The 18,281-nt window shown below is 36.6% G+C and overlaps 1 protein-coding gene across 3 annotated transcripts in view; it reads right to left on the reverse strand.

Moving 5' to 3' along the window:
- Positions 1–2,803: 2,803 nt before the first annotated feature.
- Positions 2,804–18,281, reverse strand: part of edem2 (ER degradation enhancer, mannosidase alpha-like 2) — a 42,755-nt gene continuing 27,277 nt past the window's right edge. For all 3 annotated transcript variants that reach the window (XM_051932916.1, XM_051932918.1, XM_028811607.2), the window contains 4 exons: positions 10,108–10,232; positions 9,072–9,216; positions 6,313–6,434; positions 2,804–3,338 (listed from right to left, as the gene is read on the reverse strand). In XM_051932916.1, the coding sequence (XP_051788876.1) occupies positions 2,862–3,338; positions 6,313–6,434; positions 9,072–9,216; positions 10,108–10,232 (869 nt within the window). In that variant the 3' untranslated portion in view covers positions 2,804–2,861. The remainder of the gene's footprint in view (positions 3,339–6,312; positions 6,435–9,071; positions 9,217–10,107; positions 10,233–18,281) is intronic.

Raw genomic sequence — 18,281 nt, forward strand, 5'->3', positions numbered from 1 at the left:
TGAAAGAAAAAAAATGCTTGAAATATATCACTCTGTGTGTAATGAATCTATGTACAAGTTTCATTTTTTGAATTGAATTACTGAAATAAACTAAATTTTCGAAGATATTCGAATTTATTGAGATGCACCTGTACATGGTCACTCAATATATGTTTGAAATGTAAAATGAGCAGTTTTCTTTCCTAGCTTCCATCCAATTCCTTAATTTACAAAATGTCGAATACAAATCACTACCCAGCCATATGACAATCCCAATTGTTTGTGGCTATTTCCTTCAAAATTCTAGGGTGTTCCCACAGTCCAAAAACATTTCTGCCAACATGAATGACATTTTACATATGTTAGTATACTGTTGATGAGGGAGCCACTAGCTCTGTGCCACAATGAATAAACAAACCGATGGATATTTTGTATATGCTATATGAATAGCATGGATTGGTAGAAGGTGGGAAGTGTAATCAGAAGTTTCAATGACCAGTATAATGGCGATGACACCACTTACAGTACGTGAAACATGAAAATTTAAAAACATTTGATGAGGATAAAAGTAGTAAATGCAGCACAAATACTGGCTTACTGCTCAATGCAAGGAAGACCATTATTATTTTCTACTTCCTTAAACAACTCACTGAAAAGGTAGCAAGTCATATATATTCAATAATCTTCGACTCAACGATCTTCATGGACAGGGAGAACAGCCACAAAAATAAAAACACATCTAAGTAAAAAGCCACAGAAAGTGGCTAACACAAACTAAAGATGCCATCATCAGTCACAGAAGTCAGAATAGATTAATATCTTGTCAATACCAAAATATGGATTATGAATAAGAGAAATGTACTCACAATACACAGCTGTACTCTTTTGTCTCAGTGCCCATTCTTTTCCTCTCTGCATTTATAGTACATGGCCACACTTCTCCTTTCCCAATGAACCTCTGACCCAATTCAGCCTCCGAGCTAAATTAGAGATTACCTCTGGACTCCAAAGATTATGTTTATTATATATTGCTATCAAAATAGGTGGTAAAGATAATTAGGAAACCAAACAGATGACACAGTGGTGCAGTAGTTAAAATGTCTCCTAACTACTGCGTTCTGGGTTAAATTCTGACCTGATTATTGCCTGCATAAAATTACACCCATTTTAGGAACTGTCCAAATCTTTCCTCATTTTATCGAATTGTACAGGATGTCATGGCGGCACACTTGTAGTACTTTCTCACATAAAAGAGAACCAGGGTACTCCTCCACCGGGCTTCTGTTGGGTGCTATGGTTTCCTCCCACAGTCCAAAGACATATGAGATTGGTGAACTGGTGCTACTTAAGTGTCCCTCGAGTGTGTGTCTATGTGTACTTAGTTTTTAGTGGACTGGCTCCTTGTTCAGCTGCCCCATGATTCTGCCAAGGATAAGCAGGTTCAAAAAATGGATAGATGGTACATTCTCCTGCTCAAACCTCTTATTTTGTAATGGAAGCACTGCTATCAAGCAGAGAGGCACCAGATTAGCAGCAATGTTACCATCTACTTTACTTTTGTTTAACCTGCTTAACATAATTTCATTTAGCAATAACACTTAATAATACTTAAATACAGAGGAGATGTAACTTAATTACTGCATCTTACCGCCAACTAAAAGTGCAATTCTTAGTTAATTTTTCTTTCTTTAAAATATTACCTATAGTATGTATACTGTATATTAAATACTAATGCAATTGTCTAGCTTTTTAAAAGTGATTGTTGAAAAGTTTAATGCTATTCTATTTCTGGCTAATAAAACTGTGATATAACTGGAAAAGGGGTTCTCAATCTGTTCTCATCAAGACAAGCACGTCATTAGCCGCAATCACAAATCATGTGCATTGGTCCTTCCACTGCAGGCTTATGTTTAGAATATTCAACACTACTTTACATGTAAAGGCTTGTAATCCTGTAACTGAAGTGTGTGCCAAATCAGTATATTAGTTTAAGATGTCTTTAGGATGTTTGCGTTTACTGATAAGATCTAAAAGTGATTAAATACTGATATCAATACCAATGAAACATATACTATATGCTCTGTTTTATGCGTAAGCCTAACATATGGTGTCATTTCATTTTGTGCATCCCACTTTGCTTATAATCCTAGAGCTGTAGCCCTCAGAGGAAAAGAAAAAAAAATGGTTGTGAACCACTGATTTAATACATTTGCAAAGTACTTTTCTCCCACTGTGATACATGTATGTGTCCTACTGAAGTTTGTTTTTTTTTTTTATAAAAAAAGCAAATAACAAGGAAAAAAAAATATATACACAATATATATATATATATATATATATATATATATATATATATATATATATATATGCAGTCCTAAATATTATATCTCTTAGCTGTCAGTGTGAACCACTAGTCTATTGATGCTCAATGTAATTCAAGACTTGATGGTCTAATCCCCATTATTAGCTGTTTAAAAAAAACTGAAAAATGTAAACAAACAGGAGGTAACTATGAAAACTCTGCTATGGTCAGGCCAACATTTGATGCTAGGTGCCCAGAAGCCAGCACTATCCATTGCACTATAATGACCCAAAGTCAGGTAAATTAATAAATACACATATTTTATCAAGACTATTAAAAAAAAAAATTATTTATGTTTCCCAATAAGAGAAAAGATATTGAAAACACCAGGGAGGACCTGTCATGGCAATATTAAATTTAATAAAGTAAAATGTAGCTGTGAAGAATATCTATTTATATATCTCTGTGTATGTATGTATGTATGTATGTATGTATAAAAAATAGCGCATTCAATTAAAAAAATCTGAAATTTAATATTTATTTTTTAAAAAGTTAAGTAACTTAATGCCGTGCAAGTATTTTATGTATCATCAGAAAATACTTGTCCAAGTACTGAAAGTTTAGTAGTAAAAAGTTGACTAGGGCAGCTGAGGATTGGTGCTTTCATTTTCTTTTTGTCAGATTCAGTGACTGGTTCTATTTCAATTTCATTCTTGGTTTCTCCTTGTGCTGTTTGACCTATATTGTTTGGTGATCTTGAATGGAGATGAGAGTTTTTTAAATCAAGCATCATTTCTTCCACCTCTAGGAACTCCTGTTGTCTTCTACTACAGCAATGTAATGCTGCAGGATCAAGTGGATGGGCTTCAGTGTTGAAAATATACCCTCCTGCACCTAAGATGCAATCAGCATTCAGAACACCCCCTGTGTCGAACTGTGAACCACTGTTATGAAGAAAGTTGTCTGGGTCAAACAGGAGATAGAGGTACTTGACTGTTTCGGCAAGGAAAAAGGACTCCATTCGGTTATCAAGCTTATGATCCCTCACATCCTTAACCTACAAGGAAATAAAAATAATTATCACCACAGCTTCATTTCAAGAACTCAAACCATTCATCCATTACTAAAGCTGTTGTGTACAGTTTTGTATTTTGGGAGTACCAGAATGTGTCTAAGAATAATTGGCCACAAACAACTAGTCCACTGCAGGACACATGTAGCTACACACCATATCAGGCCAATTTTGAGCCACCAAACAACCTAACAGTCTTACCTTTGAGATGGGGAAAGAAAGTCAGACTACACAAAGAGATGGGAGAGGAAACATAGAATACACAAACAGAACACAGACAATAACTGGTGTCCTGGAATTGTGAGGTGGTAATAATAACCACTGTACCATTGTTCTGCTCCTTAAAGAATTTTAATATTCAAAATTCATTTTTGACAGTGCTTTTTATGCCTTTAATTTTTCTGGAAAGCATCTGAACAAATATTAATAACAGTTCAATTATAAAAACTTTTTTTTACCTATTAATCAAAGCTAACGCTCCCTGGAACAATACACACAAAAACACCACAACACTTTGCATGTAAAAGTATTTCAACTGTAAATCATGTAGTATTTCTTAAAAAGAACCTCCTTAAAGCACCTATCTGCTGTGACAGGAACGATGTAGACTGAGCTTCGCCGAGCTTATCCAATTATAATAAGAACAAAAAGCAAATGAATAACAGACAATAGTTCTAAACGTTAATATTTAAAATTACAGTGAGTCATTATCAACACTGAACCACAGAGAGCCACATGAACAAAAAATCTATCCAGACAGTTCTCCATGTATTTAATAAAAAATAAATAAAAAGAAAGAAAACAAAACAGAAGCAGCACTCCAGCACTATATTTTAGATAGAGTTATTTCATTCTTGCCGAGTCCAGAAAAAGCTTTGCACTTTTTCTTGTAGGGAAATTTCATTTTTTTGTAATTTTATGTAATGTAAAATATTACTTTTCATATTACTTTTCCACCGTGTTACAGACGGATAACCAATGATGTGAAGCATAGGCACAGTTTAAGGGGTGGCAAGTGAGAAATGGCCTCCCACTCTCCAGTTACATTTTGTTACTAAAAGAAGTCTCGAATAATGGGTATTTTTTTTCTTACAATTGTTTTTAAGGTCACAGTTATTGCAAATATTTTAATAATCAATGAATACAATTCACGGTGCAATCAGAGATGCTGCCTCATATTAATGAAACCGGGTGTATTATCCTGGGTGCTCCCTGTGTGGAGTTTAGATTCAAGTCTGTGTATGTTTGCACTGGTTTCCTTGCATAGTCCAAAACCATGTAGGTTAGGTGAAATGATAATGCTAAATTATCCTGTGCATATATTTTCATTCTGCAGTTGGCTGGAGCCCTGTCCGGGTTTTGTTCCTGCCTGGGCCCGTTGATTGCTGGAAAGGCCCCAGATGCCCCCTGTCCTGGATAAACTGGTTTAGAGGATGGATAGCTCAATAAATACCATAATCCATCCTGACCAGAACAACTCTCTCTTACTCATTGCCTATCCTTAAAACAAACAGGGACATTCTGTACAATTTCAACTAAATATTAGTTTACAAAGTAAATTTATATTATAAACAATTTGCTATATTTAACATGGGATATGATTTTTAATATTTACAAATTCGCAGTACAGTTGTGACTCAAAAAACTACAGTAATTCTTTATCATTTGTCTGGTCCTCCAAGCCTAAATGTCAACTCTACCCATGATATGAGAACAATTTTAAGTTTGGAATCCAGACTAATGAAATTCTGTTTACAGTGATCCCTCGCTATATCGCGCTTCGCCTTTCGCGGCTTCACTCCATCGCGGATTTTATATGTAAGCATATTTAAATATATATCGCGGATTTTTCGCTGCTTCGCGGGTTTCTGCGGACAATGGGTCTTTTAATTTCTGGTACATGCTTCCTCAGTTGGTTTGCCCAGTTGATTTCATACAAGGGACGCTACTGGCAGATGGCTGAGAAGCTACCCAACTTACTTTCTCTCTCTCTCTCTCTCTCTCTTGCGCTGACGTAGGGGGGTGTGAGCAGGGGGGCTGTGTGCAGCTGCTTCCTGAAGGACATGCTGCACGGAGCTTCGCATACTTAAAAGCTCAAAGGGCACGTATTGATTTTTTTTATCTGTCTCTCTCTCTCTAACTCTCTCTCTGCTCCTGACAGAGGGGGTGTGAGCTGCCGCCTTCAACAGCTTTGTACCGGCGGTGCTTCGCATACTTAAAAGCCAAAAAGCCCTATTGATTTTTTTTTTTGACTGCTTGCTTTGCACTCCTTTGAAAAGGAAGATATGTTTGCATTCTTTTAATTGTGAGACAGAACTGTCATCTCTGTCTTGTCATGGAGCACAGTTTAAACTTTTGAAAAAGAGACAAATGTTTGTTTGCAGTGTTTGAATAACGTTCCTGTCTCTCTACAACCTCCTGTGTTTCTGCGCAAATCTGTGACCCAAGCATGACATTCTAAAAATAACCATATAAACATATGGTTTCTACTTCGCGGATTTTCCTATTTCGCGGGTGGCTCTGGAACGCAACCCCCGCGATGGAGGAGGGATTACTGTATTTACTTATTTGTTTAATTGTTGATGACGAGTGACATAACTCACAGGTCAAGAAAAAATGTGTCTAGGTTCAACTAAGATTACAAAAGTAGCCCAATGTATGAGCTACCGAGACAGAGAGTCAAACCACAATTTCTCAGGCTCTTATGTGTTAAGATCTATAATAGATGTTTTTCCTTGGTGCCCTGGAAATGCAAGTAAAAATCTGGAAAAGTAATTACAATTAAAAGAATCTGATTAAAGAAAAGGTAGAAACAATTGACTCTTTTAAAGACACACACTCAAAGAAAAGAGGGAAACGATTTAAACAATAGAATCTTTTAAGATGCACACTTACAATTTGACAATGTATTTTAGGAGAATAGTTGAGAAACTACAAAAATGCAGATACAGACACTTACTGTTGCAAACCCGCATTCTACTTTGCTGATTTTTTCAATGGATTCTACAGCATCACATCCCATTTTCAAAAAAGTTGGATCACCAGTGGCACGGTATAAATACATTGCACTTTCAATCAGCTCTGTTTAGAGAACACAAAGGTTACATCAATAGGGAAGTAAAGAATATATAACATTTCTTTTAATACTTCATAGCCATTATTGTCTTGGCAGTTTTTGGAAAATATGAAAAAGGAAAGCAAAATACCCTCTTAGAGCATTTTAATCACAACTATTAAGCTTGGCAGAAATACATAAACGGTTCTTAAAATCACCATGTATTTTTGCACACCCTCTCTTTATCCTCAGAGCTTTCACTGGTAATACTGCATCATGTTTTGCAAAGGAAAGTCAAAGGAGAAATGAGTGCAGTGATGTATCCATATCATACATTTCAAACAGCATTTGGACATCTAAAAATTTACATAGTTACTTTGCACACAAGATAGTTAATTTCATGTGACACTGCAAAAAATACTGAAAATGTTTTGTGTTATATGGACAGCTACTTTCTAGGTAATGCCAATTCAAAGCTGCATACAAAATAATGGCAAATCATGAGTAACTCCATGAGCTGAATGAGGAAGGGTTACAAGTAAACATGCCGATAAATTGATATCAAGAGCTTGTAAAGTTATAGCTGGTAGCTGTGAACTGATAAAATAATTTTTAGACTGGGAAAACAAAAGGACTTTAATGACAACATAAGACATGACAGTAAAATTCTCATGTTGTCAAAGCAACTGAGGAGAACATTCAGGATCAATTATCAATTAGTAAAGGCAGAAGTTGACAAGGTGAAGTTAGTGAAATATTGTAATATGAATAAAGGATTTTGTGAAGGGAAATATCTGAAGAAAATGCTTGCTAGGTTACTATTAGTAGTGAAGCGAGAACTGAGAAAACATGAGTGAAACAGTGGTTAGTGTTTGTAGTGATAATAATGACTGAACAGGCAAGGTAGTCAGGATGGTGGCTTGGGACTGGCAAACACGCAAGGGGCAGATAAAGGTTCAATAAAATTATTTCACAGTTTGCTCCTATTCAAGAAAATGATGGAATGTGGTGATCTTTTGGATGAAGACAATCCTGTTTTGATAGTATAAAAAAAAGTGCAAGAAAAAAAAAAGTTTAGAAAAGGAAACCAGATATGAAAGTCAAAGACGGCAGCTAAATGAGACAAAAAGTAAGGCAGAAAGGGGTAAATAATAATAAAAGTGTTGAGGAGGGCGCAGTTTTGTGCAGAGGCTGTTAGGAGTGTGTTCATAAAAAAATTTGTAGCGATTATCCCAAAGATAGTCAGTATAATTTTTAATGCTTGTCAGCCATGAGTAAGGAACATCCTAAAAGATGTAGTAAATGTTAAAATTAGGTACTGACAATGGAATAATTTTGGATAAAGAAGGGAATTCTGCTTATTAAGATGATGTGAATGTAGGTGACAGAAAGGGTCAGATGCAGGTGGCGCACTGGGCACACTGCTGCTCTGCAGTAAGGAGGTTGTGGGTTCGTTTCTGGGGTCCTCCCTGCATGGAGAGTGCTTTGAGTAGTGAGAAAAGCTTTATATAAATGTAAAGAATTATTATTAATGAAGATTTCTAGGAAAGTTGTCATCCACTCAGAGTATCATCTTGTCATGAAACTGGAATATTTGTATAATTGGTAAGGAATTTTTATTCCCCCCACCCCCAGTTATTTTGTTTAGGTTTTCTATATTTGTTTCTGTATTTTTTGATGAGAAGCTATAAATGATAAGAAGCTATAAATATTTATTTAGAAACAAAAATAGTAAATCTCATAAATTATTTTCATTGATGCTGCAACTCTGTTAGAACACAGCAACAGGTTGTTTGAGTTTCTGTGACTCTTCCCCCAAACAATCGTCCAAGTTTCTGGATAAAGAAAAATGAAAATATTGCATCTCTCTTGTTTTTTATTTACCGCTTGACAACAATGCTCTAAATTTTTTTGACTATGCCTTCTGTTCAGCATTTCTCATATTTGCCTTTCAGTGAATTCTATCCTCCTGGTTTTCACCCATGCCCATTTCAACTTAATTTAGGTTTTCATTTACTGGTCCATCCATTTTTCCTAACAGTTCTGTCTCTGCAATGAACACAATAAAGACTGGCATCTCTAGTATGTAAAAGAAAAATGCAAGTAAGTTGTACGAGATGTATGGCGTATTATAAGATATAGTGGAACCTGGAACACAATGTAATGCTACAAAACACCTAAATTACAAAAATTATGTGGGTTTGCGAATATTCATCAACAGAAAAGATAACTAGTCTGAGGCTAAGGATCTGCGCTGGTATCCCGAAGATTGCCGGTTCGAATCCCCGTCACTGGCAAAAGAGATCCTACTCTGCTGGGCCCTTGAGCTAGGCCCTTAACCTTCAATTGCTCTAGGGGCACTGTACAATGGCTGACCCTGCGCTCTGACCCCAATGGGTATATGAAAACTAACATAATCCTAATACAAGAAATTGTATAAGGCGAAATAAAGAACATAAAAACAAAAATAAAGGAATAAGTCATGCAGTGAAGAGAAACAAGCTAATTTATTGGCATATGTATTTGTAGTACTTGTAATAAAGGAAAAAGAAAAACAAACTGATGGGAAAGCTGCATATCAAAAGTTATTACTGAAACTCAGTTTTTGATCAGACTGTTATATATAAAATAGTCAATTATCAAGAATAATTAATACATCATACCTGGTCGCAAAGGATACCCCTCCCTTTTCTCCACAGTGTACCCCTGAGGGATGCTATAGAATTCTGGGAGTCCTCCAAACTGTTTCCAAACTGTGTAATAGTTAAGAAAGGTTTTCATGGCATTATCCAAATCCCCAATGAGGCTCTACAAATCGTAAATGAGGAAAGGATCAAAATATGATGTAGTTTTTCTGATGTCACCAAATATATATATATAAAAAAAATACCAAGCACCTTTTCTTCTCAAGTGCTGGCAGGAAAATAATGTTTGGATATTTTTCTACTTTTTACAATAGAACCTGCTTTATTTTGAAGCTTGGTCTTAATCTTCTATTGGTTTTAAGTTATGTGTTTTTATTCACCAACATAATTTATTAACAGATGACTCTTAGTTGAAACTGGTTCGTGAAATTAGCAGGATTCGGGACTAAACCACATAACAGTTCATTTAGGTTACATGACCTCTGGCCTACTGTAATAACGAACAGTTTTTCTTACTTTTTCCCTCCAGCTTAGGAGTGTCCGGTGACTACAAGCTCATTTCCACTAACCTTCAGCTAACACACAACATTTAGTCCCATTTAATGAAGCTTACGTATTTCTGTAATTTTACAGTATCCGAGATGCTATTTTCTTGTACAGAATACTAAAAACTACAATGATACAGATCATTTTGCTTAGACAGCAAAAAGAGAATATATTTCTGAAAGGAAACTTCTAAAAACAGCTGCTGTGAGTTCTTGTGCCACCTACACCTATCATACTGCAACTTGTGGTATATGAACTGAGAGAATCCTGGCATGGGAAAGTATAAAACACTGCACTTTAAGAATTACAGATTATGCCTACATACTGTATAAAAACTGTACATTTTCACTGGAACAAAAACATTTTTTATTGATAACTACCAATGGTTTCATTGAATTATTTTTATTATACATGTATGTAACATTCAATACTGAAAGCTTAATAATACAAACATTTTTACTATATCTTGTGCTTATCAATTTTGAATTTATAAAAATATGTATAATACCTGCATCCCTGGCCAGAAGGCCTCCAAAGACTGGAACACTGGCATAGTAACAGTCCCCTTATGCATTTGAACCCAGAGGTACCAATCATCAAACTTTGTGTAGTTTTTTATAGCTTTATCATATTCTGTAATTTTAAAGATAGACAAAAATAAATATATGAAAACAATACTGGTAAACAACAATAGCCTTTTACATGGCAATTAGTAAAAGGGTTTTCTTAAAGTATATTGCAAATATATAAAAATCCAAGAATAACTAAAACAACCTTGTCCTGGTGCTTTCAACTAAGCTTCCCCTTTATTTAAAATAAGTGTTTTTTTTACATCAACTACCTAATGAATTTCCCATTAGGATAAATAAAGTATCTATCTATCTATCCATCCATCCATCCATCCATCCATCCATCCATCCATCCATCCATCTAATCTGCAAAGAATGAAAAACTGTTTTGTTAGGGAATGTTCTATTTCTCAGTGATCTGCCAAAAGGACATTATGTTAGACCAAATAAATATCTCCAGTAAACAGTACCCATGAAGTAAAGCCAGGATCCATTACATTAAATCAGCACTGTTAGTAACTGGACTAAATGCTGAAATCTGGTCTAATACTCCCTTTAAATGTTGAATGGGTCTCCATGCTGCAATGGTGGTTATCTGATTTTCATGGTACTCCTCAAATAATATTAAGAGCGAGCAAGTTTTGTTAAGAACATTTTGATTGTGAAGGCGTTTGTACTTTTATAGATTACTAAAAAAAAACTTCTGGTTTTCTGTAGTTGAAACAGAAATTTAATTGTAAGGACAGTGACAAAAAGATTAAATACAAGTAAAAAAAATTAATAAAATTACTCTCCTTAACCCCACTCCAGTACAGAAATATTTTTACAAGTAAGCTGCCTTCAGATATTAGTATGTTCTGGTACTAAATATAAGGAGCTTACTTGTAAAAATATTTCTGTACTGGAGTGGTGCTAAGGAGAGTAATTTTATTACTTTTTTTTTCCACTACTCAAAACTCTCTTCCATTACATGTCTAAGAGTTATTGTCTGAGTTGCAATGCTGGTTGGTGTGTTTCTGTTATTATTTGCATCATCGAGAACATACAATGTGGATCAGTTTTATAGTAATTAGATATCAGACATTGGGTATATATCTAAATTAGACAAATAATTTCACAAATGAAAAATTGTACATTCACCAAAATGTGTTAATCTATACAGACTTATTTTATTGGGGTGACAAAAAGATGAGCCCAATCTCTTTTGTCTGTTATATACTGAATGCTGATCTATATTATAACATGCAAACAATAATCTAAATGCTGGTTAAATTTGCACACATACAAAATACTCACCCAGGGCCTCATGTATAAACAGTGCATATGCACAAAACTATTGCATACAATCGTTTCCACACTCTTTACGAGATGTATAAAAATTACACTTGGTGTAAAGCCATGCATTTTCATGGTAGCCTCACACCTTGAGTACATACTTTCCTGCTTGGTTTTACAAATGAACAGCACCCAGTGTCAAAGCAGTGCTACTGTTTCTGTGTTGTTTCCATTGTTTTTCATATTCGAATCCTTGACACAAGCTGTATCAAATACACCCAAATTAATTGCATATCCTTTACAAATTTAATTCACTTGGAAGTATTCCGTAGCAATATAATAGCACAAGAAATGAGAAAACTACCCCAACTACCATAGCTGCTTTAGCATTGTTAGAATACATTGCAAATGAAGAATTAGGAGAGAACACATATTGATAGATGATGATGATGACTGGTTTCTAAGTCGATTTCAATTTCCAAGAGCTATCCCCCTTGGAGCTGTGTGCTGAACTGGCACTTTGAAAAGGCAGACTTTGAGGAACTGTGCTCTAACTGCTCCTTTGCAAGTTCTGTCCACCCTCGGTTTTTTAGCCACAGGAGCTTTTCAACATGAACTTGCTGACTGATTGGGTATTTCACAAACATCACTGAGTCACATCATGCCAGCTGTATAGAATGGTATTATCCATTTGTCATCCAGATACAGTGATCCCTCGCTATATCGCGCTTTGCCTTTCGCGGCTTCACTCTAACGCGGATTTTATATGTAAGCATATTTAAATATATATCGCGGATTTTTTGCTGGTTCGCGGATTTCTGCGGACAATGGGTCTTTTAATTTCTGGTACATGCTTCCTCAGTTGGTTTGCCCAGTTGATTTCATACAAGGGACGCTATTGGCAGATGGCTGAGAAGAAACCCAACTTACTTTTCTCTCTCTCTCTCTTGCGCTAACTTTCTCTGATCCTGACGTAGGGGGATTGAGCAGGGGGGCTGTTCGCACACCTAGACGATACAGACGCTCGTCTAAAAATGCTGAAAGATTATCTTCACGTTGCTACCTTCTGTGCAGCTGCTTCCTGAAGCGACATGCTGCACGGTGCGTCGCATACTTAAAAGCTCGAAGGGCACGTATTGATTTTTGCTTGTTTGTTTTTCTCTGTCTCTCTCTCTCTCTTTGTCTCCTCCTGACGGAGGGGGTGTGAGCTGCCACCTTCAACAGCTTTGTGCCGCAGTACTTCGCATACTTAAAAGCCAAACAGCCCTATTGATTTGTTTGCTTTCCTCTGTCTTTCTGACATTCTGTGCTCCTGACCCGCACTCCTTTGAAGAGGAAGATATGTTTGCATTCTTTTAATTGTGAGACGGAACTGTCATCTCTGTCTTGTCATGGAGCACAGTTTAAACTTTTGAAAAAGAGACAAATGTTTGTTTGCTGTGTTTGAATAACGTTCCTGTCTCTCTACAACCTCCTGTGTTTTTGCACAAATCTGTGACCCAAGCATGACAATATAAAAATAACCATATAAACATATGGTTTCTACTTCGCGGATTTTCTTATTTCGCGGGTGGCTCTGGAACGCAACCCCCGCGATGGAGGAGGGATTACTGTATATGAGATTTCCTTACACTGTGGTTTAACTGGGAAACATCAAAGCACAATTCGCAGCAACATTCGGTTTTCCAAATATAATCCAAGCAGTCAACTACACGCACATTGCTATTGCAACGATGCTGGACAAGTTACAATCAGCCAGGGATGAATCGCCAAAAGAATGAGCTGGCACTACTGCATCATCTATAGCAAAACAGCAACTCTGCACAGTTGTAGGTCCTTCTTCCAACTAGTGCAACAAAATGCAAGCAGTCCTTTTAAAGATTGCGAGTCACCTCAAAGAGTCATGTAAAGAGCAGAGAATCGATCTGTTGTAACACTCGGCGCAGAAGCTACACTATAAAGGTACCTTCAGAGAATGAATTTGCTTATGTAAATAGATAGCATTTCCACTCTATTAATGTGCTGCTCTATAGTCCACAGAAAGTGTGTCACATTGTGCAAGCATGTAGCATGCTGCATAATGTGGGACACAATCGTGGCTTGCCCATACCTGAAGAGATGAGGTATGATGAACCTGACACTGATCCACCAAATGATCAGCCAAATAGGATAATGTTACAACCTCACTGGAATGTGACTAGCAGAATATAAAAACATTAATTCAAATACAACAATTATTTTTTACCAATAATATTTAATTTGTGCTCAATATCACATAGTGCCGAGCGGTATACCGGTTCATACCGAAAACTGTTTTTTATTTTTGTTATGATATGGATTTTTCTTATACCACAACACCGGTTTAAATAGCCTAAACAACATTCAGAATGTGGCGCAGCAAATAACTGTATAAGGGGGATACCTTTTTCACTGCTACACCGTTGAACAGGTACAACGGAGTACATGCGTTAGTGGAGGTGTTGCGTGGGGGCTCTTTTTCACTACTACACTGCTAAATAGGCATGCAATGAAGTACATGCGGTAGTGGAGGTATTGCACAGTGAAAATGGACAGAGAACATTCCGAAACTGAAGCTGTAGCAAATGATAAAGTTGAACATGATGACACAGAAGAACTTTTGCCGAAACAAAGGAGTCACGTCCATTGCCTGGAGATACTTTGGTTTTAAAAGGTCGGATGTGGACCATTATGTTCAAATCTGTGAATATTGTTTCTATACTACTGGGTAATACTGTAAGCCAACTTGTACAGTGGAACCTCAGTTCACGACCATAATTCGTTCCAAACCTCTGGTCGTAAACCGAAGCAATTTCCCCCATAGGATTGTATGTAAATACAATTAATCCATTCCAGACCGTACGAACTGTATGTAAATATATTTTTTTTAAAGATTTTTAAGCACAAATATAGTTAATTACACCATAGAATGCACAGTTTAATAGTAAACTAATGTAAAAACATTGAATAACACTGACACAAACTCCCAGGCTCCCTGCTCAGCTGCAGGCGCAGGCTCGCTCTCTCTCTCTCTCTCTCAGCAACACTGAGCCCCCCCCCAACCCCTCTGTAACATTGCAGCAGTTCGTGCTACAATCCGATCGCTGTATAAACACTTTTTAAATGAGTTTTAAGCACAGGGGAAAAAAAAAGGAACATTTGAACAAATCCAAACTTTATTTAAAAGTCAACCAAGAAAGTAACATTACAGGAGTTCAAGCTAATAGCATTACAACCCGATTGCTGTAAACACTCTTTTTAAATGAGTTTTAAGCACGGGGAAAAAATGAACATTTGAAAAAAGAGAAAAGTAACATTGCAACACTTCTCATAATTAAGTCTCAATAATTCTCACCACTCTTCACTTGCTTAGAAGCCATGGTTAACTGCAAAAGCACACGAAATACTGTAGAGCACAAAGAGTTCACAGGTAAAGCACGCATATCTGACTGAGAACAATGAACAGGGAGAGGCTGAACACGTGCTTAAATACAGTAATCGGCGCGTACGAACCGGAAGGGAAATGAAATAGAGCACAAAGACTTCACAGCGAAAGCACGCACGCACGGAGAACAATGCAACACATGCGGAAATCATTGGCGCGCACAAACCGAAAGGAAAACTGGCTTGTTCGTATACCAAGTGTGTGGTCGTGAACCGAGGCAAAACTTTGGCGAACTTTTTGGTCGTAAACCGAGTTGTACGTGTACCGAGACGTTCGTGAACCGAGGTTCCACTGTACTTGTTTTATTTTTTTCAATACAGTGTAATGTATATGGGTACTGTGTAATAGTGTGATGACATGTTGACTTTATTCTCGACATTTCTGCTTGACTCTCGCCATTTATGTCAAGATTAAAGTCAACATGTTGACTTTATTCTCATAATTTGTCATTAAGGTAGAACATCATAAACTAAACTTCATCGTAAAATGAATATTTAATTTACTAGATTTTCTCAAACCCCGTCATAAGTTATGTAGCACATTAAATGCTTTGTGTTAAGTGTTCCCCGAGCCATGTTAAATCGGTACGTGCTTCTTAAACTGACTTCCTCTTGTACTGAGGAGGCGATCGCCGCACAGAATACATTCACTTCATGATATTCCTGCTCCCTGAACATTTAGAATGCTAAGATAAATACTTGATATAATTTTCATGATGAAATGCATTAAAACATGTATTAATCATGTGGGGGCACGGTGGCATGGAGGTTGCACTGCTGCGCAGCAAGGGGGTCTCGGGTGTATACTGCCTTGAATTTGCATGTTTTTCTGGTGGGTTTACTCGGCGTACTTCAGTTTCCTTTCAAAGTCATGTAGGATGTGGGGTTCTGTTATGCTATATTGACCCTGCTAGTGTATGTTTTGCTCATATTCACTCTGCGATGTGCTAGCGTTCAGGATTTGCTCCTGCCTCGCACATAATGCTTCCTGGGATGGGCACAACTCTGAATTTATGGCATAATTAAACATGTATAACAAAGATTTTTTTAAAGTTCTGAATACTCCGTGGTCTAAGTTTATAACTAGTTATAATTTCGCAAAGACGTTTATCGTATGGTGATTGGTTAGGTGGAGAAAGAAAAAGGAAGGATAGGAGCGGAGGGTTTGGTACGCCAGACAGAGACAGCATGCATGCAATAAAGAAAGCCCACTCAGAAGAACATCCATTGAATTCTGTGTTCGTGTCTCTGACCACCAGATCACAAACCCAATATTTACACAATATTTAAGTTAAACCTGTGCGATAGCTATTCATACATCCAGTTTTTTGGAGCCTCGTCACACCTGCCATAAGGTTCTCTACACTGAACATACACCTGGGGACCCCTTACTGCAACGGAGCAGCACTACCGTGCATGTTTAATACCTGCTTTAATGCATATTATCCTAAAAATGATATCAAGTATATATCTTAGCATTCTAAATTTTCAGAGAGCAGGAATATCATGAAGTGAATGTATTCTGTGCAGTGATCGCTGCCAGCGCCACCTCTTATTGTGGAGGAAGTCAGTTTAAGAACCGCACAGTGATTAACAACTGGGTCAGGGAACACAACACAAAGCATTTAATGTGCTACATTAACTTATGACGGGGTTTGAGAAAATCTAGTAAATTAAACATTCATTTTAGGATGAAGTTTAGTTTACAATATTCTACTTTAATTATAAAATAAACTATGAGATTAAAGTGGAAATGTCGAGAATAAAGTCAACATATCGACTTTATTCTTGACATATATATATTTTTTTTCTTCCCTGTGTCCATATTTTTTTTTCTTCACCGTGGCCCTAATACGATTCCGTAGGGCTTTACCACAAATAGCATTATAAATGCAAGTTGCAGTTTTATTATTTATGTATATAGCTTAGCTTGAAGCAAGGACCATATTAATGCAATTTGCCTAAATGATGGTTCAGTTAGTAAAGATGTCATCACCAAGTTGCACTTGTTTTATTTTATTTTTATTTGGTGAATACTGTGTAATGCACCTGGGCTTGAAGTAATAGTATTATTACTGGAAGTTGCACTATTATTTATTTGTTATTATTTATTAGTTTAAATATTATGCAGTTTAATGATGCTAAAGTTGTTTAAAAAGTCACTTTAACGTGTCAGTGGACAGAGACTGTTAACATTAACAGAAAGTGTAGTTGGTTTACAAAAAATATTTACTATTTATTCCTTTTCTAAAGAAAAGCCAAGCAAAATGACACCTTTTATTGGCTAACTAAAAAGATTACAATATGCAAGCTTTCGAGGCAACTCAGGCCCCTTCTTCAGGCAAGATGTAATCCTTTTCTAAGACATGTTCAGTGCAATACAACTTTTGACAAGCACCTCTGGATGGTTGAAAATATGCTGTTAAAATTTTAGTTTAAGTTGTTTGCAAAATTTGTTCAATAAAAAAGTTCTATGTTTTGACTGCAACTGTCATGCAATGCAATTCCTTCTCTTCATTAGTGCCACCCCCTTGAAAACTATCACTTTATGGGGCCATGCAAACCTGTATTAATACTTGTGTGCACATTAAAATGTTTTTTGTACAATGTACAATTTTCATGACAGTGGAATAGGTCATTCTTAGCCAGTAATTGCAGTGGAAAACGCCAGGGTCATGCATGGGAAAAAAATACAGTGAAACCGGTATAAATTTTGAAAAATACCGTAATATAGAATTTTGGTCATACCGCCCAGCACTAATATCACATAATACAGCCCTTACATTCCTTAGTTCGCTGACCACACCTCTTACAGCATCCACTATTGCATTTTTGACTCCAGAACAGCACCCATCAGCACACAGCCAGATGGTCACCCTGCGATTTCCAAGGCAGAGGTGTGTGTGCAGCCAGCACCCAAAGATGTGCTGGGTACAGCAGCCCCATCACTGGCTGACCACCGCACAGGGCTCAGCTTTTGTAATATTGTCCGAAACAGAATAAACAGACGGTGGGCTGCGACTCATCTTTTCATGTCGACTTTGATATCTGACCACTTTTTATTTCTTTCCTATTTTATTTTTTTTCTGAACTTGAACTTTTGAGTGTCTTCTCCACTCCATATCACACCATCAATTTCCATTTGTTGCCAATACTACTGCTTAAGCTAACAAATAGTATGTCTTTCCTTGCCTCCACTTTGCAATCTCTGAAATTCTTTTATTCCATGTGCTTTTGCCATTGTCATTTAACAAAACACTGAACAGAAGATTAGATTGATTTGCATATTCAACTATGCAAAATTCTGGGAAGAGTTGGGGTGGGGTTGTAGGCACATGCAAGTGTGTTAAAATTTCACGTTGATTGGGATTTATAA

The sequence above is a fragment of the Erpetoichthys calabaricus genome, chromosome 10, assembly GCF_900747795.2.
Source record: "Erpetoichthys calabaricus chromosome 10, fErpCal1.3, whole genome shotgun sequence".
Taxonomy (NCBI): domain Eukaryota; kingdom Metazoa; phylum Chordata; class Cladistia; order Polypteriformes; family Polypteridae; genus Erpetoichthys; species Erpetoichthys calabaricus.